Source organism: Bacillus rossius, chromosome 17 (genome assembly GCF_032445375.1).
Source record: "Bacillus rossius redtenbacheri isolate Brsri chromosome 17, Brsri_v3, whole genome shotgun sequence".
Lineage (NCBI taxonomy): Eukaryota > Metazoa > Arthropoda > Insecta > Phasmatodea > Bacillidae > Bacillus > Bacillus rossius.
The window spans coordinates 21,155,991-21,179,100 of record NC_086344.1 but is presented as its reverse complement, the minus strand read 5'-3'; the positions used below and the strand labels follow the sequence as shown (position 1 = coordinate 21,179,100).

Sequence of the window (23,110 nt, the reverse complement as noted above, 5' to 3'; positions counted from 1 at the left end):
ATACTACCAATACACGCAGTCTCAATCCGAAGTGAATTTCACAAATATCTGCCTCCCTTTTGTGAGAAGAAAAATAGTTCAGGATACTACCTCTTTAAGCAGGTGGTTTATTGTTCAGTTTGTCGTGCCCACCTCTAAAGTCTCAAGACTGTCGGTGGGCATGTAACAAATTTAAATAAATAAATAAATTACTCACCTCCCACAATGGCGATGCGGGTGTAGGCCCGACGTTTTCGCAAGTGGGAAACATGGCGGACGTTGTCGTCATCCGGTGGGTTATCTCTGAATGCTTCTATCTCCCACCTTCCTAATCCGTTAATGTCACTTGCTTATCCCGTCGCCCTTCATCATCTCTAATGCCCCCTGATGTTGATGAGACGTTGTGCCATTGTTAAGGCCCCCGCCTGCCCGGGAACACATACGGTGTGTAGAGCTTCAGGAAAAACAACGCGATTCAAAAACTACTCAAGATATCCGAGTGGGGTCTGCTTACGAAAAGAATTTAAGAGTTCAATGAGGGCTGAAAAGTACTTTTTATTTCGGATTAAGTTTTTAAACTGTATTTTTAGAAGAGTTAAAATGGCTAAAAACGCATGTTTTCAGAGTAATTTTTAGGCGTAAAACAACCAGTAAAGATTCTTGAAAGCACTTAAGGGACTTGCATCACACATTTATCTTAATTTCTCGGCCACATAATATTACGGTCACCGCTCAAATTTCACAGTTATTCTGTGATCGCGAGAAGACTGCGCGCCAGTTCAGAGCCGTGCGCTTAGAGGCTATAGCGCGCTAGAAATATCAACGAGTGTCGCACTTATCATCCCGCCTCACTAACACACACACACCCCTGACGAGGTGGGCCCCTTAAGACCGTAGATGTTTAGGTCACACCGGTTCACATTTTTATAGGCAATTTATTCTTATTTTTGTTCGAGGGGTATCAAAAAAACAGTAGTACCAAAATATATGTAGCTAACTCGGCTGCAAAATTTTGGACTTGGCAACACTTTGTTCTGTAACCGATAGTGCTTATGTGCATCAAGACTGCTTTGCTACAACTTCAGGTCCTTTCCTGCCCAGTTTTACTTGATTATGAACACATTGTTGATTTGCTACACCATTTCCACGCAGTTTCACCAACAAGTCAGTTTTCTCAGGTTAAATGCCCCACTCCTGATAATTTTTCGCGCTTAAAGCAACCTATCATTTCGCCCTGAAATGCCACAGCAACCCAGAGAACCCATAAACCAGAAAAGAGGGAGGGGCTATGAAACACCTCCTTGCTCTCCTAGGCTAATGCCTGAGATGTGTCATGTCTCACTGTGTCAAAACTTCGCTGGGAAAAAGGAAACACAAAAAGGGTAGCACCAAACATCGGAGACAACCTACTGTATGAATAAGCACAAACTCGGTGCCTCTAGCTATAGAGGCTTTACCGTTCGACTACCAGAGAAGTGTCGCCTCTCACCATGTCCAAAAGTCATTGAGATAGGGACCACAGACTGGCTTGCTCCAAGCATTGAATACAACATAACTGGATGAAACAGCACCAATATTGCACATCCCCTAACTTCACCCGTCGACTACAAGAGAAGTGTTGTCTCTCACTTGTATCCAAACTTCATTGAGGTGGGGACCCCAGATGAACTTGCTCCAAGCATCGGAGACAACCTGCTGGGCGAATCATCATAAACCTTGTGCCTCTAGCCATGATTTATTAATTCACTCTACCTTTACCCATTTGCTACAAAAAAAGTGTCGCCCTCTCAATGTTTCCAAGACATCATCAAGCTAGAGACCCCAGATGAACTTGCTCCGATCATCGGAGACATCCTGACTAATGATTCAGTGTGACTATTCACTCAGTCACCGTATGTTTACCCGTCGACTACAACAAAAGTGATGCCTCTTTACTGTGTCTAAACATCATCGGGATAGAGACCCCAGTTGAACTTGCTCCGATCATCGGAGACATCCTGACTAATGATTCAGCATGATTAATCATTCAGTCACTGTATGTTTACCCGTCGACTGCAATGAAAGTGTTTCCTCTTAACTGTGTCTAAACGTCATCGGAATAGAGACCCCAGATGAACTTGCTCCGATCATCGGAGACATCCTGACTTATGATTCAGTGTGACAATTCACTCAGACACCGTATGTTTACCCGTCGACTGCAACAAAAGTGTTGCCTCTTTACTGTGTCTGAACGTCATCGGTATAGAGACCCCGGTTGAACTTGCTCCGATCATCGGAGACATCCTGACTAATGATTCAGCTTGACTAATCATTCAGTCACTGTATGTTTACCTGTCGACTGCAACATAAGTGTTGCCTCTTAACTGTGTCTAAACATCATTGGGATAGGGACGCCAGACATGGATGAATCAGCCGAAGCACGTTCCTCTAGCATGAGCGGTGTGTCTTGTGTCGCAGGCGTGGCGGAGGGGCAGGCCCAGGAGGTGGTGTCGGTGAAGGAGGTGGACCTGTGTCTGGCCGACAACGGGCCGGCGCACCACACCGAGCAGTTCGAGCTGATGGAGCGAGACAAGGACCCCAGGCTGGTGGTTCGTCGCGGCCAGCCCTTCCTGGTGCGCATCACGCTCAGCCGGCCCTACGACGACCGCCACGACGCCATGTCCTTCATATTCTCCCTGGAAGGTAAGCCATCCACCCTCCTCGATGACTTGTCCTTCAATGTGATCTCTCCACCCTCTGGCATACATTGCCCTTCATGTTCTCCCTGGAAGGTAAGCCATCCACCCTCCTCGATGCCTTCTCCTTCAATGTGATCTCTCCACCCTCTGGCATACATTGCCCTTCATGTTCTTCCTGGAAGGTACGCTATCCAATCTCCACTATGCCTTGTCGTTCATGTTCTCCCTATAAGGTAAGCCATCCACCCTCCTCGATGCCTTGTCCTTTATGTTCTCTCCACCCTCTGGCGTACCTTGCCCTTCATGTTCTTCCCGGAAGGTACGCTATCCAATCTCCACTATGCCTTCTCCTTCATGTTCTTCCTGGAAGGTACGCTATCCAATCTCCACTATGCCTTGTCCTTCATGTTTACCAGGAATTTAATCTCTCCATTATCCGACATGCTTTGCCCTTCGTGATCTCTTCGGAAGGTACGCTGCACAACCTCCACAATGATTTATTATTTACGTTTATCTCGAATGTAATCTCTCGACCCTCTGGCATGAATTTCCCTATTATGTTCTCCCGGGAAGGTACGCTATCCAATCTCCATTATGCTTTGTCCTTAATATTTACCTGGAATTTAATCTCTTCACCCTGGAGCATGAATTGCCCTTCGTGATCTCCTCGGAAGGTACGCTGCACAACCTCCACAATGCCTTCTTATTTACGTTTACTTCGAATGTAATACCTCCACCCTCTGGAATGAATTGCCCTTCACGTTCTCCCTGGAAGGTACGCTATCCAATCTCCACTATGCCTTTTCCTTCAATTCCCCCTGGAATGTAAACTCTTAACGCCTTGGCATGCATTGTCCTTCATGTTTTTTCTTATGCATGTTTATGGATGGCGTGGAACAACTTAAGCGCGGCGTGGTACTCCCAGGGGAAATTAGGTAAAAGATCTGCTTGAAAACACATTTTCAGGCTATCCGAGGCCCTTAATTCTCGGTCACACAAGCAGTGTTGATTTGTCGTAATTTTTCATAATTACTTTTATTTAAGGGATATCTGTGAATTTATCAACTCGATATTTCTTTGCATTTGTTGTTTTGCCACATATATTTTCAACAGATATTACACATTAATTTTACCGTTATTATGTTTTAAATGTTACTAAGCAAAAACTAATTTGGCTTTTGTTCTTAAGAACTTTACTTGTATTAGGTAATTAATTGCATTATGAAAGCTTAAACATATCACGAACTAAATATTACTTACACATAAATAACAATTTCATAAAAAGTAGAGATGGGCCAATCAAATCCTCAAATCCTCAGATACCATCAAAACCTTGGCATTCAAAGGATTTGTTATTCGAGGAAAATGATTTGAAGAAAGCTTTGGAAGAAATATAGCATATTAATAAATTCTACACTGATAACCACTGCAGTTTACTAGGTCTGTTACCATTCCCCAAGACATCGTACTTTTAAATTATATAAATAAAATTACAATATCTATGGATTCTCGAAACTTAGTTCGTGAAGCAAACATTTTAGGCCCTTTCTCAACGACACGGAAACGGAGACGGATCACGTAAACGGATGGATCTCTCGAAACATTTCATCATCGCGACTGCTGCTTCCACAATGCACGGAAACGTAACAAGTGACAACCAATGAGATTGCATTTCAAGGTTACGAAAATAATTATTTAAATTATAAAATAGGTTACGCACGGGCAGAATGCACTTTCATAATAAAAAAATTGGTTGTTTGTAAAGTCGGTTTACGGACGATAGTTTAACGTGACAACGTCATAACAAAACATTGATGAAATGATTGCATACTTTTATGAATAAAATTTAATCATTTTTATTGAATTATATCACTATTTTGTATAGATACAAAGAAGGAGTGAAATGAAATCTACAATTTAATTGATAAATTTACTTTAATTTGCACCCATTAATTCAAATATGTTTATTACTTTAACGAAGAGATTATTTTAACTATAACTTTTATACATTTTTGCTTTTTAACTTCTTCCAATCTGTGCTATTCTGTTAAGGATAGGACGATGATAGGAAAAGTAGGAAACGAATGGGAGTGTTTCAAGTTTAATGTGCCTCGAAAAAGTCAAATCAATGGTTGTTCCAATCGAGTGGAAGAGAGGTAGATGCGGCGCAAGCGTACAATGGGCGTAACGGGACACAGCGTAACGGGACAATGTGCATTACGGGACACTTTTTAGTGCGTGCAGCCGGCGTTCATCGATTTATTAGACGTTGTGACGTCAAAAATGAATCACAAAGTAATAACATAACACTCACTAGATATCCTTGTGCTCGAAAATTTTTTTAACGTAGTTATAACATAAACAAACATGGCTACCACGGCAGTCAAGTACTCGGCTTCTATTGGCCGCACGGAGCAACGTAAACGGAAGAGCTCAGCATTGCTGAGTTGATCTATACGGATCAGTTTCCGTCTGCGAGCCATTGTATAAACTCTGTTCCGAGATATCCGTCTCCGTTTAAGTGATCCGACTTCGTTAACGTTCCATTATAGAACAGGCCTTAAAAGGTAGAATGTTTCAACAATATTTTTTTCATTTATATTATTAAATTATTTCATTTTTACCCTTGACATCTAGATTTAAATTCGAGGGGAATATTCGAGATTTTAATTCGAGAAAATTGGGAATTTGACCTATCACTAATAATAAGCAAATCAAGGGTAAAAGTTTTGATATTTTGATAACATGATATAGGATATCGATATCAAGCCGTTTTATCGATATGTTTATAAATATTTTTCCATCCCTACCCCAACCCGCCCTTCTCTAAATGTCCTGCCACACTGTCAAATATTTGACACCAACTATATTTGACAATAGAGTTAGAGGAATAGTATTGGACGGAAAATGGCTTCCAATTTTCTCCATTAAATAGATTTGGACAGATAACCTCAAATATGTTTTAAATCGTGTTACATTATCAAAGTTTATTTTTGGTCTAAGCTAGCTTTTCGATTTTAATATAATTTAAAATCAAATAATGCTAGATGGGATTTTTGATATTGTATTGATATTTGTGCATGAAATTTTTTTTTAACATGTATAATTTCAATCCACAATATTTTTTACTTAAAAATATAAATGTCAAGTTATTTTTTGAAGTTATCGAAAAAAAATTCCTTTTCACACATAAAATCATTTCGCATACGATATCATTTTTTTATAACCTCTTTATCAGCCATGTGTTGATCGCCTTTTTAAAGATTCGTTGTGATGGAAACGGATGTCATTCCCCGTTTTCGATAGGGGCGTTTTTAATTGGCTGATTGCAGCCAACATCCGACATGTTTTAGAATTTTTCCTGTAGGAAAAATACATTTGATGGGAATACGAGTCATCCAACTCGTCAAACAAAGAGGGTTGCGCCAGTGACGTTTTTCAGTGACGTCATGACCCTCCATCATTATTTCACCCAACATTTTGGAAGTTGTTGGAAGCGGAAATTTGAGTGTGACGGAAGGGAAGCCTAAGATGTCCATCAAGTTCTGTCCCTGCCCGAACACGCCCGAATATTCACCTTCGGCCAACCTCGGGTTTATTTATATATATTTATATTTCTCTGTTTATTTTAATGTAGCTATACTAACCTAACTAACCGTCCATAGTGTTTTAAAGTGTTTTAATGCAGCAAACCTAACCGACCACTTTTAATATTTGAATTCATTTTTCCTGCGCAAAAATAAAACAAATCCCGAGGTTGGCCGAAGGTGAATTGTTCGGGTGTAATCGGGAATGGCAGAACTTTATGTGCATCTTAGGTCTCCCGTGACGAAAGCTGTATCTGAATACACAGGGATGCGTCCATAGCACACACATCCCTACATCCCTTAGCAAAGACAGCCACAATGTAGAGGACGCATTTCTAATAGATGGATAGTATCCGAATACTTTTACTGCCAGCACCACCTGGTGATTGTTGTTCCAACTAATGTATGTGCACGTAGCCATTTCGAGTCGTGATATCCACGCATATTCAGCAAACGAAAATAACGACCAATTTAAATAATTTAATGTAGTGTGACTGTTATGAAAGTCAAGGATCAAAATAATTTTTTTTTATCAAACTCAAAATAATAATAAAAATACTTATAATGATAATTAAATACCCTTGCTTTTCGGTAATTTTTAGTAAGGTTTTCATTGGTCTCGATTTGCGTTATTACTAATGCTTATAACGTTTTAAACAAATACTATACAAAAAATCTAAAACACTATTATTTATAAACAAAAAAAACACGATTCCGAAGGTAATGGACTAGGGACGCATCAGTGGATGCAAAGTTTCGAATGACTTATAAATCCCGAGTTCAATGGACGCATGTAGGGATGCCTGCCGTTGCATCTTTAGTGAGAGTTCGGAATCAACGTTAAGATGGCGGCGTCCATTTTGATGCCATTCTAGTGGATCCCTGAGGTTAAAGATGGACTCGCAATCATCCGTCTCATCCGTCCGTCACCCGTCCGTCCGTCAATCAGACGTCCCGCTAGCAAGATACCTATTGCCTAATTATCTAGTACCTATTTACTGTCTTATAAGGTTTTAAGTATATTTATTTGTTTAGCTGCTTCCATAAAATATCATTAACATATTTTTAACTGAAAATATTTTAATTATTTATCAGAGCGAAAAAAAAATTGTACTGAATTATTTATTAAGTGGTTAACTTTCATGATCGTCAGCATAATATATATATACAAGATAATTTTTCACCAGTATTTAAGATTTCTGGTCTGTTGGCAGCATTGAAATTAAAAAAAAGTATTTGGCAGACGTACGGATGATTGTGAATCGCTGGAGTCGTTGATGGACGGACGGACGGGTGACGAACGGATGGATGGCTGACGGACGGGTGACGAACGGTCGGACGGCAGACGGACGGGTGACCAACGGTCGGACGGCTGACGGACGGGTGACGAACGGATGGATATGGCTGACGGACGGTTGACGGACGGAAGCGACGAATCATTGTGAGTCCAGCTTCAAGGGAACCGTTGGGCTGGTATTCGGATGCAGCTCAGGGCCTTGTCCTGGAGCGGAGACGTCCGGGACGAGACACGACGTGTTACACGCTTTGTTGCAGACGCCGAGAAACCCAACTACGGCCAAGGGACCATGATGGCGTTCCCCCTGCTGCCCGTGGGGGCGGAGCCCGGGGAGGACTGGCACGCCGTGCTGGACGGCTCGCAGGACAACACAGTCACCGTCAAGGTCAGCCTCGACACGCCACAAAACACGTACACACGAGAAATTGAAACGAAAAAAAATTGGTTGTCTGTAAAGTCGGTTTACGGACGATAGTTTAACGTGACAACGTCATAACAAAACATTGATGAAATGATTGCATGCTTTTATGAATAAAATTGAATCATTTTTATTGAATTATCACTATTTTGCATGGATGCAAAGAAGGAGTGAATTGAAATCTACAATTTAATTGATAAATTTACTTTTATTTGTACTCATTAATTCAAATATGTTTATTACCTTAACGAAGAGATTATTTTAACTATAACTTTTATACATGTTTGCTATTTAACTTCTTTTAATCTGTGTTAGTCTGTTAAGGATAAGACGATGATAGGAAAAGTAGGAAACGAATGGGAGTGTTTCAAGTTTAATGTGCCTCGAAAAAGACAAATCGATAGTTGTTCCAATCGAGTGGAAGAGGATAGATGCGGCGCAAGCGTACAATGAGCGTAACGAGATACAGCGCAACGGGACAATGCGCGTAACGGGACACTCTTTCGTGCGTGCAGCCGGCATTCATCGATTTATTAGACGTTGTTACGTCATAAAAGCAAGTCATGGGGACTGTCAATAGAAGTGAATACTTAAACCTTTGTTTTTAAAAGTGTAATATGACATCATTTTTACGTCAAATGTACGTAAGAAAATTATTTCGGTATTATATCAGTACGATGTCAGCATGATATAATTTATCCTTACATTATTTTTTAGTCACAACAGATGTCAGTGGTATGTCAAAATTACGTAGAAAGTCATTACCTAGCTATGACTTACTCCAGTGATGTCAGACGTAGGTCATGTATTCACGTGGTCAAATTAACTTCATTTACTGCTACTACAGCCATGTCGGTGATGCGAACTCACAATATTTTACCCATCCAAAAAGGAGTCCAACACGCACATGATACAGTCGAGTATATACAATGTATTAGTGTATATATGCGTATACATGTAAGTACACAGGCCGCTGCGATTCGCCAGTCTGGCGCAACACGTCACTAGCATGTCGGTGACGCGAACCCATATGTTTTGCCCCTACCAAAAGTCGCCCAACGTGGCTAAAGAAGTTTTCACTTCAAAAAAGGTAGTATCCTGTAACTGTGCACGTTGAAATGCACGTGAAGTACCAGGGATGTCAAGCCCGGGAGAAGGGCGTTCGCTCCTGAGCACGGTTGAGTTCCGAAATTTTATTTTTTAACTAGCCAATGCCCGGCATGCGTTGCAGTGCCTCGATCATTTTTTGTTTGTTTTTGTAATTAATTTGAAGTAAGTACGAAAACATCTCTCTAAATATCTCTCTAATTCTCTATTCCTATATATCTCTATGCATATATATTTATATATATCTGGCTATCTCTCTCCTTTGTATACCTATATCCATGGCCCACCACATTCGATTACGGGCCATGGACCCAGGATCGGATGACCCCTCTCCCCCCCACAAATGTTACAGTCACGTGCTACATTACAATTGAATTGCATGGTTATTTCCTACCTACACTCTTTTTTTTAGAATGTTATTTAACCTGAATATACAGGGTATAATCATGGTTACTATTTTATAATTCCAAACTAAGCTTTATTTATGAAATATTCAATATGTTTTTGTTCTAGTTTGTAAAAAAATATGATGGTTAAACATTTAAAAATAAACAGGGCTGGGCCCGGGCCCATGGCCCCTGGGGTCCACCCAGCCCCGCCCGTGTGGGGGACATGCCTATATCTATATGTCACTGTTGATATCAAAATAATGAAAATGTGAAGGACATACGGGCCCAATGGAGCCCGAAGACCTCGGAAGCAAGTAAAAAAAAGGGGGGGGGGGGTTGTCTGTAAATTCGGTTTACGGACGATAATTTTACGTGATAACGTCATAAGAAAACATTGATGAAAAATTGCATAGGTACTTTTTAATTTTCAAATATTATTTACAGTTTTTTTGCAAATTTAATTTAAATAATTTGTTTAAATATAATCACGAACAATTAGTTAAAAAGCCCGCCTCAACCTGTTTGATATTATAGAAGATTTTCTCGCACGGTGGTTGGCCGGTTCTTGGCACGCTCGGCTCAGGCGGAACGTGAACAATTTTTCGTGCGTGCAGCCGGCGTTCATCGATTTATAAGTAGAGACAGGAAATATTCGCTGTTTCATTTCGCGATTGGCTGGAATCAAAATCTGTTTAAAGTTTTGCTGCTTCAGTGATTGGACCACAGATTGTCTGAAGGACTTTAAGCCAATGAATAATCCCCAGTGAAATAAGTATCGAATCAAAGGCATTCTAGTTAATAGTTGTCACGAGTCAGTAGCCAGTGAGCAGATGTAATTTTTTTGAGTGCATAGAAGATATTGGAGTCTATCCTGTAGGTCATTGAATTAGCGAATTTTTCCGGTCCCTATTTATAAGACGTTATCACGTCAAAAAAAATCGTTTTGTTTGTTAATGTGTGTTTAATAATTGCAGATAACCCCGTCGGCCGGCTGCATCGTGGGCAAGTGGAAGTTCGACATTGACACCAAGGTGAAGAACAACGGCGCGCTCAGTTACAGCCACAAGGACTGCGTCTACCTGCTGTACAACCCGTGGTGCAGACGTGAGTAGGCGACCGACTCTTTGGTGGCGGCGCGGGCTGGGATGAGTCGTGATATGCATGTGCCTACCGTCCGACAGGCTTTCATGCCGCAGATTCAGTACCGAACAGGACTATCAGTTCTGAAAACTAGCACAGCATCCCCACGTCAGGGAACCGCCAGGGAAGTTTCAAATGGCCAGGGAAATTTCAGGGAGAACACCCACGAAATCCTGGGATTTCCCAGTATTTACATATCAACAACTTTCATGTTTCTTCTGATATTTGTCGTATAAACTAACATGGGTCCTGGACCGATGCTATTAACGTCATGAAAAGGTCGCCGGTGCAGTTATTGTGGCAGGGGTTTTTGAGAAAGAATGATCATGTCAAAAACCAACTACATAAAATGTTAAGTTGTGATCGGTGTGACAGGTATTTTTCTCTAAGAGAGAGCTTAAAAAGACATTGCAAGACTTTTAAAGTTATGCTCACTGATGAATGTTATTCCTTGCCATGAATATTCGTAGCTCTTCTGATCTCGACAAAGAACTTGAAATTAAGGATGTTGAAGGTTTAAGAAAGACTGAAGACGATGCAAGTATCATTATTGTGAAAAGTAAGAATTTGTTTCAGCCCATTTCTACCAGAGCCTTCGAACTTTGAAAACTGATGGACACTTATATAGGATGCCTCAAAACAAAGAAGAAGTTTCGATGCCTAATATTACAAAATTGACAGTAATCTGGATGAGTATGTTGATCCTGGGAAAGTTTATATTGGCGGAGGATATGATAATGTTGCAAATGGGCCCCAAAAGTATTAAGGTCTGTTCTACAATGACACGGATACAGAGAGTTTCTACAATAGCTCTCATGCGGAGACGTACCCGTAAGTATAGGCTCGGTAATGCTGAGCTCTTTCGTTTACGTCGCTCCGTGTGGCCAATAGAAGCCGAGTACTTGGTTCCGATGGTAGCCACGTTTGTTTGTGTTCTAAATACGTTTAAAAAAAATGGTTTGAAGTACAAGCATGTCTATTGTTCTATTTTGTCTTTGTAGTTAACGTTTTATTATAAATGTTATTTCCGCCGGTGCTATAATCTTAAAGTATATTATATATTTTTTTTCATTAATTAATTTTTGGTGACCACGTAATGCAATCTCGGTAGTTGCCATTTTTACGTTTCCGTGGGTTGTGGAAGCCAGCAGGCACGATAGTGGAAAAATCCGTTTACGTGCCATTGTTGAACGTGCCTAAACGGTGGAAACGCCTTACGGCACGAATTGGCTTACTTCGCGGTCCATTGCACACCACGTGCCCGGACGATACGTTCGCGATACTTAACGTCCCGTTTCCCCGGCGTGTTAGATACTTCATTGATAAAATAGATTTGTTTTTCTAACCTAACTAAAACTAAGTGTATTTTGGAGGGGTCCAGGTTAGGGAGGGACCTAGGTGCGTCTCAGGCCGAAGCCTATACGCCTAGTCATGCTGGGATTAGCCATGCAGGAAGAGGGTCGCATGCATCATGTGCTAGGAGGGGATTGGCCAGCCATGGTAACGATTGGCGCCATGACCAACTCCCCTCACTCCTAAATCTAGACTATAACTAGAGATAGGTTGGGCCCAGGTAAAACCTGCATAGACACAGGTAAAACCCTGGGCACGTTCATGCGGGATGCAAATTGGCATGCATTACGTGTAGGAATTTACAGGAGACAAGAGGATGGTCTGGATGATGAAACAGTTAAGACACGTCGTGGCCGGGAACGAGGATGCGCGGAAGAGTGTTATAAGAGCACGTGAGCGAGTCTTCCATTAGTCTCGAGAGATGTGTAACATCTAACCACGGTAAACAAGCATTTTCACGTGTTCTCATGTTGCGAATACACTCGCAGTACGAAACTCCCACGCGAAATTTAACGTGGAATTTTTTTTTAAAAAAATAATGCCGAGCGTGATAAATATACACAAATTTGTGTCATTAGCTACATTTCCGGACGCGAATCACATATAGTTTCTGCACCCGCCGTTAGACTTCGTTACCGTCAAGGCCGTCGCCAGGGTGGGAAAGGGGGGGGGGTAAGTTTCCCACCCCCCCTAGAGCCCTAGAGTATCAAAAAAATGTAGCCAAATGCAAAAAATACATACTTTACCCACAACTTGCCCCCCCCCCCCCCCCCCCCCTCTAGGCCATCGGCTGGCGCCGCCCTTGGTTACCGTAGCAGATACGTCGACTATTGAATCATTTGATTAGCAAACATAAATTTTGAAATGTATAATGAAACGGCTTCGATAAAAGCAAAAAAGACTTGAAAAAAATACAAAACATCGGCTTTGGACCTGATTTTCAACAAGGATTTTTTTTAAATACTGCCCATCTTGTTTATAATTATTAATTATTCTATATTTTAAAGTTTCCCTTTGGCTTTGTGAAGAACTGTGATTCGCCCCCTCCGCCACAGATGGCAGCACCGTAGTAACACATTTCCGTTCCATGTGACTTCCGTACCATTTAACGAAATCACTCCTACCAAATGGAGTATACAGAGAGCTAAGATATTTAACATCAGTATTTAAAGACGACAGAAAAAATGGATCAGTGAAACAAGGGTGATGTCATTGGGGTACCCTGACAATGTCCGGTCACGAGAAGTGAAGTTCAACTCTTGTTGAGGGGGTGAGGGGGGGGGGGGGGTTTGCCAGGTTGCAACACTGAATAAGTGGAATATGGCCACTAAAAAATCTGTGCAGTTGAGAAATGCCAACATCAAAAACTAAAATTTAAATATAAATAAAAATATAAATTTTGTTATAATAATGACTTCAGTAATAAAAGTAATTTTACAAACTTTTTATTTCAGTTTTTAATAGTGTGCTGTATTAAGTGGCGTATTGAGTGAAAGTGCAAATTAGAAAATGTTTTGACAGTGCAGAATTTACAAATATAATAAAAATTAACGACAAAGTATTAATAGAACACTAAATACATATTCTTTTGCTTGAAACAATTTAAAATGTATTTAGAACAAACATGGCTACCACCACAGCCAAATACTCTGCTTCTGTTGGTCGCACTGAGCGATGTAAACGAAGAGCTCAGCATTGCAGAGCTGATCTTTACGGGTCCGTTTGCGTGCTATTGTAGAAACTTTGTCCCTTGAGATGTGTTTACGTTTACGTAATCCATCTCCGTTTCCGTATATCTGTAGAATGGACCTTAGGCCTGTGCGAATACTAGAATTTTTTGCGAAGTCAATATCAAATTGAATGCTTAAGATATTTGCGAAGTCGAATCGAATTGCGAATATTGTCCACGGTGAAGTTATGTCACACTTATTTTATAAAATACAGCATTGGCGAGAAAAAAATAATCAGTTAATGCTTGAAATGTTTTAACTGATTAAGTGATTAATCAGTTTGGCCCTATGTATAACATAATTCTATAAAAATTATAAAATAACCATGCTTAAATTGATCTAATATTGAGCATTAATACAAGCAAAAGAAGTGACACCTTTTAATTTTTAAAGTAACCAAATTTAATCAAGCAAAATATATACAACACAAAAAAAAATTTTTTCCCGTTAGTGAATCTTAGGCTTCCAATGTTTTAAAGTTTTGCAACAACTGCGAAGTGTGAAATCAGAAGCGAAGCTGTGCATTGCAACCGAAGCTTTGAATGAAACGAATAGCAAATTTCCTGGTGAAGTCAAATTAAATACTAAAAATAGCTTTTGACTGATTCGCTTAGTTGAAGCTTCGTACAGGTCTAGTATTCAAACACTTGACCTCACATTTATCGCAAGCTCACGTATGTTGCGATAATAACTGCCATAATGATAGGAGGTTGTCAGAAGGGCGGTGATATATTGGGCTCTGTGGGGCGAAGCCCCCAAAAAATGTCAAATTCATAGATATCCCTCAGTGATAATAATTTGAAGGGAAACTGTATGCCCCAGTCTGCCATCAAACCTAACTATTAGGGCATTTTTAATGTTTAACATGTTAGCTCTCAGCATACGGTACATATTTGGTAGGAGTAATTTCATGAATGGAACGGTAATCGCATTGAATTGAAATGTGTAACGCGCGGTGCTGACATCTGTGGCGGATGGCGCAAACCAAGGTTCACAAAGATCAAGAGAATCTTTATAGTAATAATTTTTTTAATGAATTTGAGCAAGATGGGCAGTATTTTAATACAAATCCTTGTCAAAAATCAGGTCCAAGGCCAGGGTTTAGCATATTTTTCAGGTAATTTTCACTTTTTTTGGAGCTGTTTTATTAAACAGTTTAACTTTTTGCTCTGAAAATTGAATTAGTTGATGGTCGACGTAGCTGCTCCGGCAATGGATTCTAGTGGCGGGTGCGGAAACTACGTATCGGTAAATGTAGATGAAAACACAGTTTTAGTATATTTATCACACACTGCATTATTTTAAAGAATCAAACATTAAATTTTGCATGTATTAGAGTTTTGTATTACATGTGTGTTTGCAAATGAGAACACATGAATTTGCTCGTTACCTGAGGTCAGATGTTACCTCATATCTCTGGCGAATACTGAAAGACTTGCTTACATTTTTTTTTCAAGATTGTGTTTTAGTGCATGCATAGTTCAACACACTGTAATGAGGCGTTGCAAGGTTCGGTTTTAAATAAAGCACAGAGAGAACTAGGCCTTGCTGTGTAAATGGTGGAAAATGTTTTTTTCTTAATTTCTTCCCCGAAAATTGCAAAGTATGTATATTATCAACAAAAAAAATTAGTCAGGGAAAATTGAATTTTTTGTGAGGATGTATCAGGGAAAATTCACGGGGGGGGGGGGGGGGGGGGGGGGGAGGGGGATGGTAGGGGAATTCTATTACAGATATCTGTGAACACCCTTTCATATTTGACTAAGGCTGGTAGACGTCATTGAATTTGGAGCTGTACCACTAGAGAGAAAGAATTTAAGATGGAACGCTTAGCGTCTGGGTGATGTTTAGGTCAACAAAGTTCAATAATCATCCCATGTTGTTGCTGTCGTAAAATATTTTTTATCGAAATAATGGAATAACATTTTAATTGAAAAAAATTTTTTATTGAAACACTGCATCACAAAAAAAAATTATGAAAAATTTGTATCTAACCCCTTATCATTTCACTGAAATATTTTTACGACTGTGAAAAGTCCTGCAGTGGTTCTAGAATTTAGCTAATTTAAATGTTTTCCTTTATTATTTCCAATAAAATAATTGTTCTACTCCATATTCAAAGGTGTGTAACAAAATTCAAAATCTCTTTAACCATAAATTTTTAAATATGATTTTTACTTATTTTTTTCATGATGAACCTGCAGTCAATATTTATCAGTTAAATTCGGACTCACTTTGTATAATACTGACTGAAAAGTAAAGAATATTTAAAAATTTTCTATTGTGAACATAATGATGTATTCAGAGGCATACCCATGATTTAATTTTGGGTGGGGAGAAAATATTTATTTTAGCAATTATTAAAATTTTTAGACAAATATTGTTGCAATTTGGCATCATAAAATTCTACTGTATGTTTAGTCTTAAACTAAAACACAAATATAAAAATTAAGTATTTGCAGTGCAACTCAATAAACTAAAATGTACCTCCTCTTTCACTGGTTTTTGGTGAAAAAGCGAGCGGTGATATGTTCAGATATTAGGCCTATCGTAGTATTCAAAATTTGAAATATCAAAAAAAAAATATTACCTTTTCTAGCCTGAAGATGCATTGCTAAATTTTGGTTTGTTAAACAAATTTAGTATGGTTTAACATCGGTATTCTTAAAATTTATTTTGTAAGTAATTTATATTTTGTAAGTTATTTCTTTTACAATGACTAAATTTCAAGGCCTTATATTTTCATGCAATGAATTTTAACTTAACCGAGTTACAATTTTTGGCGCACTAATCTATTATTCATTTAATATGAAAATACATTTTTCCCAATATAAGATGTTGATAGTTAGTTTGAGTGTACAAACAGAAAAACAATTAGAAAATGACTTACAAAAACATATTGTATCTTATTATATATATATTTTTTTACCAGGGCTGTATTCACGTGAGTCAAAAATGTTTTAGCAATAACAATTAATTTTAATGAGTTCCCATAGTAAAGGTGTTGTATTCGGAAGATTATTATATTCAAACCATGATTCTGTGAATATTTTTTTTCATTTGAATCAAGTATCACAATATTCACAAATGTAGAATATTATTCTAATCAAATTTTAACATACAGTGAAATATTTTTTTTTCACACTTCATAGAAGTCCAAGAAAAATTAATCCAAAATACAGTAAATTAAAAAAAGAGAGTAATATACATGGAATCATTGCAGAGAGGTGTAAAATAAAGGAAATAAAAAAACCTGCAATGCATTTTCTTAAACAAGTAAACTTTAAGTTTGGAAGTTGTTTTCTTTAATTGTTTTTTTAACTTTCCAGCTGACATCAAAAAGGCTGTTTAATTAAGTATATATGTATACTAACTATCGTGCCTTATAGATTGAGCCACATCGCAGTGGTAATGTGTACTGATGTGTTACTCTGCATTGCTGCAGGCACCTTCAGGGTAAATCATCCAGTGAGAGCTAGGAGGCAGTAAGGCTGTTTATAAACATGCCATATATATATATATATATATATATATATATATATAACATACGCTTCGAAGTACAACAAACCTCCTATCAACCCTCACTCGATTTCTCCACCCTGAAGAAGCTTGCTGCAATTCGGAGCGACGAGTTTTTTTTTAAATTTTGAAAGTCAGGAAAGTGTATCATACAAGGCTGCGCAGGTCTGCGATCTACGTAAATCTTTTTAGTGTTTACGTTAGCAATCTTTACGAAAGCCAAACTCTCATTGTAGTCACTGTAAGCATGTCAAAAAGTAATATATTCTTGCTTGAAGTAAAGTGTCACACATTGGCGTAGCTGTGTTCAAAAAGTTGGGGGGACAAATAATGATTTTGATGTCATGTAAACCCATTCCCCTCTTACTAAGACGGGGGGTCCGGGGGTCCTCCACTGGAAAATTTTGATTTTAAAAGTGCAAAATAGCGCTTTTTAAGCAGTTTTTGTATCTAACCATTGGATACATCGATGTTAAAATTATTATTGTTTGCTTGAGATAAAATTTGAGAGTGAAGAAATTACAAATAAATTTGGGCAGAATAATATTATAAAATAAAAATATCACGGTCTAGAAAGTTGGGGGGGGGGGGGGGGACAGTCCCCTCCACCCAAAAAGTTCAGGGGGACACGTTCCCCCTGTCCCCCCCCCTGGGTTCCTACGCCCCTGGCTGAGAAGCATAGTCGCACTGCCACGGCTTGGCGACACTGAAAGCCGTGCACGCGCGCGTGTGTGTGCAGTGGACCAGGTGTTCATGGAGGGCGAGGACCTGCGCGCAGAGTACGTGCTGGCCGACACGGGCCTCATCTGGCGCGGCTCCTACAACCGCCTGCGGCCGTCCGTGTGGAAGTACGCGCAGTTCGAGAAGGACGTCCTGGACTGCTCGCTGCACCTGGTCGCCAAGATCGGCAAGGTGGCCCTGAAAGTCCGGAGCGACCCCGTCAAGGTGTCTCGCGCCCTCTCCGCTGCGGTGCGTTACTACCAGTGTTCGGAAGTTAAAAATAAAATAAAATAGTCCTGGGAAAAAGTTCAAAAATTCTCATCAAACTATCATGATTCTGATAATCATTAGAGACCCGAAAAAATTCGCGGGTTCAATGACCTCCAGGTTAGACTCCGATATCCTCTACACACTCGGGCAAATGCCAACTGTTCGTCGGCTGCTGTCTTGCGAGTCGTCTCGACTGGGTGGCCTGTGATTCGACACTTCTATGAGTGAGGGTCTCTAATTGGCCCTCAGTCCTCCAGATTAACAGTGAACCAGTGGTAGAAGCAGCACTAAGGTATAATTATTTGAATTTTAGCATAACACGAAATGAACCCGCGAATTTTACGGGTCTCTAATAATCATTTGTCTTCGATTCCCTACCACAATTCTCAGGGCCGTATTTACGCGCAGGCTACCTAGGCTGTATGTAGCCTATATGGGGCCCGCACCACACCACACGAAAAAAAAAATATATATATACACTACGATGTGGATCTTCTTATATTCTTAAAATACGCGTCGACATAGTGTCCAGTTGGTTTGTGTGGATTGATTGCGCCGAACTAAACTCTTCTGTGGAAAGCTGATTTATGAGTTGTGTTAGCATTTAGAAATTTTCGATTATTTTCATTGGTTTTGGTGCCACCTAATTCCTTAACCTCTATTTACTGTTTGGTTTAAATTGTCTAGTTTAATATTAAACTAATTCTTTTCAAAATAGAAAATGGATCAAAACTATGAGTTTTGTAGGTCATTTAAAATAAACTACCCACCCAGACCCAGGCAAGAGGCACCCACAGTTTCACTGGAAGGGGATACTCAGTATAACCCCCCCTCCCTCCTTCCTCTCTCTTAGAGAGGGCCCACACCACAGACTCAGCCTAGGGGCCCACAGGCAGTAAATCCGGCCCTGACAATTCTATCGCACACTAATTAGTCACGCAATGAATTCTATTCACAATTTTCATCAAGTGGTCATGGATAAGTTCACCGCTTCGTCCGTTCGTGAATCACATTTCTCCCTCAGACCGTGTCGTATGATTCTGAATTCACTTCCGAGAGTGTGAAAGAATTTATTTTACCTCGGCTTCTGGTCACATTTTTCATACACCATTTCGTACTGACCAGCATTTCACCGCTTTTCACTCCCCAACCGACATCTTTGAAGCCTCTTAAATTAAGTACATCATTCTTCTGGTTTCCTACAATTGAAGCTGGCAGGCGGAGAAAGAATGCCCATGGCATGCAAGTCTGTATGCTTCCTTCACTTGTACATGTGGTTGGGCCAATAAATTCCCGAAATCCTCTAATACCATCAAAGTTTGTACATTCGAGGAAAAAGATTCAAAGAAAAATATTAATATGATATAAAGTAAATTGAAAAAAAAAAAAAAAAAAATCATCACTGATAATCTATGAAGTTTTATGGGTCAGTTTTTTTCTTCATAGCTATCCTGTTACCATTCCCCCCAAAAAATGTACTTTTAACATGTAATTAAATAAATAAAATTACAATATGTACTGATTCTGAAAACTTAGTTTGTGAAAAAACCATTTAAAGGGTAGAATGTTCCAACACCATAGTCAATATTTTTTTTTTATTGTACATTATTTTATTTTTGACCATTGACATCTAGATTTGGATTGAGGGGTATATACTAGATACTCTATTTGGGGTTCAGATTCGAGATTCGTATTTCAATAAAATTGGGATCAGACCCATCAATAATTCCACACTTTGCTCTCACCAACCCCCATATCTGATACCAAAGTAAAGTTAAACGTCCTTTCACATTTTAGAATACATTTTATTCTTCAGTTTACATAGTCCGTGCTTTCTACGTCATTATTCTGGTTCTGCCATTCTCCAACACCCACTATCAACCGTAGATACTTCACTCACATTCTTACATGCAACACAGAGGCCATCAAAAGATTTTCGGCAGTAACAATTTTTCCATCATTTAATTTTCAAAAGTTGACTTTGCTTAAAGCATAGTAACTTATATCATGTGTGGCACGACCCCCCGGCCCCTCTGCTGGCATGAATGCGCCACTCATCGTGAGTGGTTCTGTTCGGTTTCGTGCCACCACAATGTGCGTGCGTTCCCATTGGCGCGCCCGCAGCGGCCTGGTGTGAAGGGAGCCTTAATGTCGTGTTTTTGGCAACTGCGTATGTTGAGTCGCACAGTGTTGTTATTCAGTTGTTTTTTTTTTTTGAAAGACAAGTGGCCTTAGGCGTTAGGTTTTTTTTTTGTTTTGTTTTGGGCTGAGTAGTTGTGATCTTGGAGAGAAATGGTGGCAGATGTATTTTTGTGCATTAAGGCATGAAATTCCATAACGAGTTCTGATGGTTACATATTTAGTTTAGCATTAAAAGTGCAGTTCCGACTTCCGACAGCTTACTTCATGGAACAGCGTACTTTCGTTTTTTTTTTTTTAATTTCCTAACCTAAGTTAAAACTATGTGTGTAAGGGAGGGGTCTAGGTAGGGAAGACTCTAAGTGCGTCTCAGGGCAAGCCCTATACACTCTAAACATGCAGGTTTTTAACCATGCTGAGAAGGTCACGTGCATCATGTGCTAGGAGGGGATTGGCCAGCCATGGCAGACGTTTTCGCCATGACTAACTCCCCTCACTCTTAATTCTAGACTAAAACTAGATAAGTTGGGCCCAGGTAAAACCTCCATAGACAGAGGGGAAAACCCTGGGCACATACATGCGGGATGCGAAGGTCATGCATTATTACAAGCAGGTGGATTACAGGAATGGAAGGATGGTCCTGGAAGAAGAGTGGGGCGTGGTAGAAGTCTACTATGCAAGGGGTGGGGCACTTGGACTTTCTTCGTGTGACGGCCCCTCCGGAGAAGTCTCCCGGGACTCTTCCCCCCTCCTGGTGGCAGGATCTCGAATGTTTCTGTTCTCCCCCCCCGCCTCGCAGGTGAACTCCCCCGACGACAACGGCGCCGTGATGGGCAACTGGTCGGAGGACTTCGGCGGAGGCACCGCCCCCACCAAGTGGATCGGCAGCATGAAGATCCTGCAGCAGTTCTACAAGAACAAGAAGCCCGTCAAGTACGGCCAGTGCTGGGTGTTCGCCGGTGTGCTCACCACACGTGAGTTACCCCCCTCTCCCTTTCCGGTCCTGTTCGCGGGACCGTGCAGGGAAACTGGGCTCGTAAAGTTTAGAAATCGATGGCTTAGAATGAAAACCTTGTACCTCATAAAATGCAAAATTTTACAGCAGAGACAAAAAAAACGTTTCTTTCGCCCCCCCCCCCCCCCCCCCCCCCCCTACTGATATACGTGGTTTATTTTTTTTCTCGATAGAAAGCAGTAGGATGCACATTTTATTTCTTTCAGCCAAACATTTTGTGAGATACGAGGTTTTCCAGCCAAAGACATAAAAAAACGTATTTTCGTCCAAAAATTGAGATACGGGGTTTTCATTCTAAGCCATCGAAATATCTATAGAGTGTCTACAGATCCATGGGTATAGCCAAGAATTTGTTGAAGAGGGGAGCCCGAGTGATTCATAAGAATACTATCTAATGCCCGGCATGCCTTGCTATGCATCTTTCAGTTTTTTTTTTTGTGTAAATTGTTTGCATTAGGTATACATATACACAGCATCTCTCTCTCTCTCTCTCTATCCCACTAAATATGTCCCTATATAAATCTTTCTTTATTTCTCACTCTATATCTCCTTATCTCTCTGCATCTCTCTATGTATCAATCTTTATCTCAATCTATATCTCTCTCTACATCTCTCTCTATATCTATATATATATCCCTTTCTCTATCTATTCATATATCTCTCTATATCTGTATTTCTCCTTCTATATCTCTACTTCTCTTTATCTCTATCTGTCTGTGTCTATATCTTTCTATCTGTAACTTTATTTTTACAAAAATGGCAGATTAACACACAAACATTCATTTATGTATGTATATTTTTACCTTTCTATATTTTTTATCTTTCTTTTTAGCTGTTGCAAGTTTAACATATGTATACAAATTCACGTGTGTATTCAAATGTAACGTTGCATCAAAATTTTAAAACTATTGGTGAAGAACTTTCTGAGAAATAAGATTTTGAACGGACACAAACATTTACGTTTTTATTTATAGATATTTTGGATGGCCTGTTTATGGGGGTCTGAAACCCCGGAAAGTTTTATAAAGATGATGCTTGAAAACTCATTTTTTGGCTATCTAATGACCCTTCAGTGCTTTTTTCAAAACCTGAAGTTATTAGATAAAAATTTTCACAACGAAAGGTAGATTTTTATCTTATATACCACAGCTTGTCATTGTATGACCTATTATGTGTTTATTAAAGATATGACTACTCTCATTTTGCACAGTCAGTGGTCAAAAATTAAGACATACTTCTGTTACTTTAAGCCGGTTAATGAGTTGCATTACTACGTGCTATAAAAAATAATTTGACTATAGAAGGTGGCTATGGCCCCACTATGACCCTCCCTGACTGTGCCCTTGTACAGGTCACGAAAGTCCCGAAAGTCTCGGAAAAGTAAGGACTGGTTATGAAAGGCACGATAAAGTTCCTAAATGAACAGCAGTGGTTCTGGTTTTTTGATGCCTCACTTCATTTTATAGTTGCACGTTAGATATAAATAATTGGAGACCGTCCAATTTAATCATGTAGAAATTATCTCTGAAAAGATTTAATATCTTTAACTTAAAAATCAGTATATTCCTGCGAATTGTGGAAACTTTTGTATAAAATTTTAGTTTTATATATATAAACTTTTTATTATAATCTTACAGGAAAATTATATTAAAATTAAAAATATCAAAATTGTATTACCAGATATTTTTTAACATCCTGAATTCTACAGAGTATACTTAAAATCTGCCTATAAAAATATACATTTTTTTTTAAAGTTATATTTCTTTATA

The 23,110-nt window shown here is 39.4% G+C and overlaps 1 protein-coding gene across 1 annotated transcript in view; it reads left to right on the top strand.

Annotated features, from left to right (window-relative positions):
• The window catches only part of LOC134540878 (annulin), a 166,384-nt gene that overhangs the window by 93,147 nt on the left and 50,127 nt on the right, over window positions 1-23,110 (top strand). The window contains exons 2-6 of the mRNA XM_063383902.1: window positions 2,437-2,661; window positions 7,799-7,926; window positions 10,430-10,559; window positions 17,937-18,166; window positions 21,126-21,300. Coding sequence (XP_063239972.1) covers window positions 2,437-2,661; window positions 7,799-7,926; window positions 10,430-10,559; window positions 17,937-18,166; window positions 21,126-21,300 — 888 coding nt within the window. The remainder of the gene's footprint in view (window positions 1-2,436; window positions 2,662-7,798; window positions 7,927-10,429; window positions 10,560-17,936; window positions 18,167-21,125; window positions 21,301-23,110) is intronic.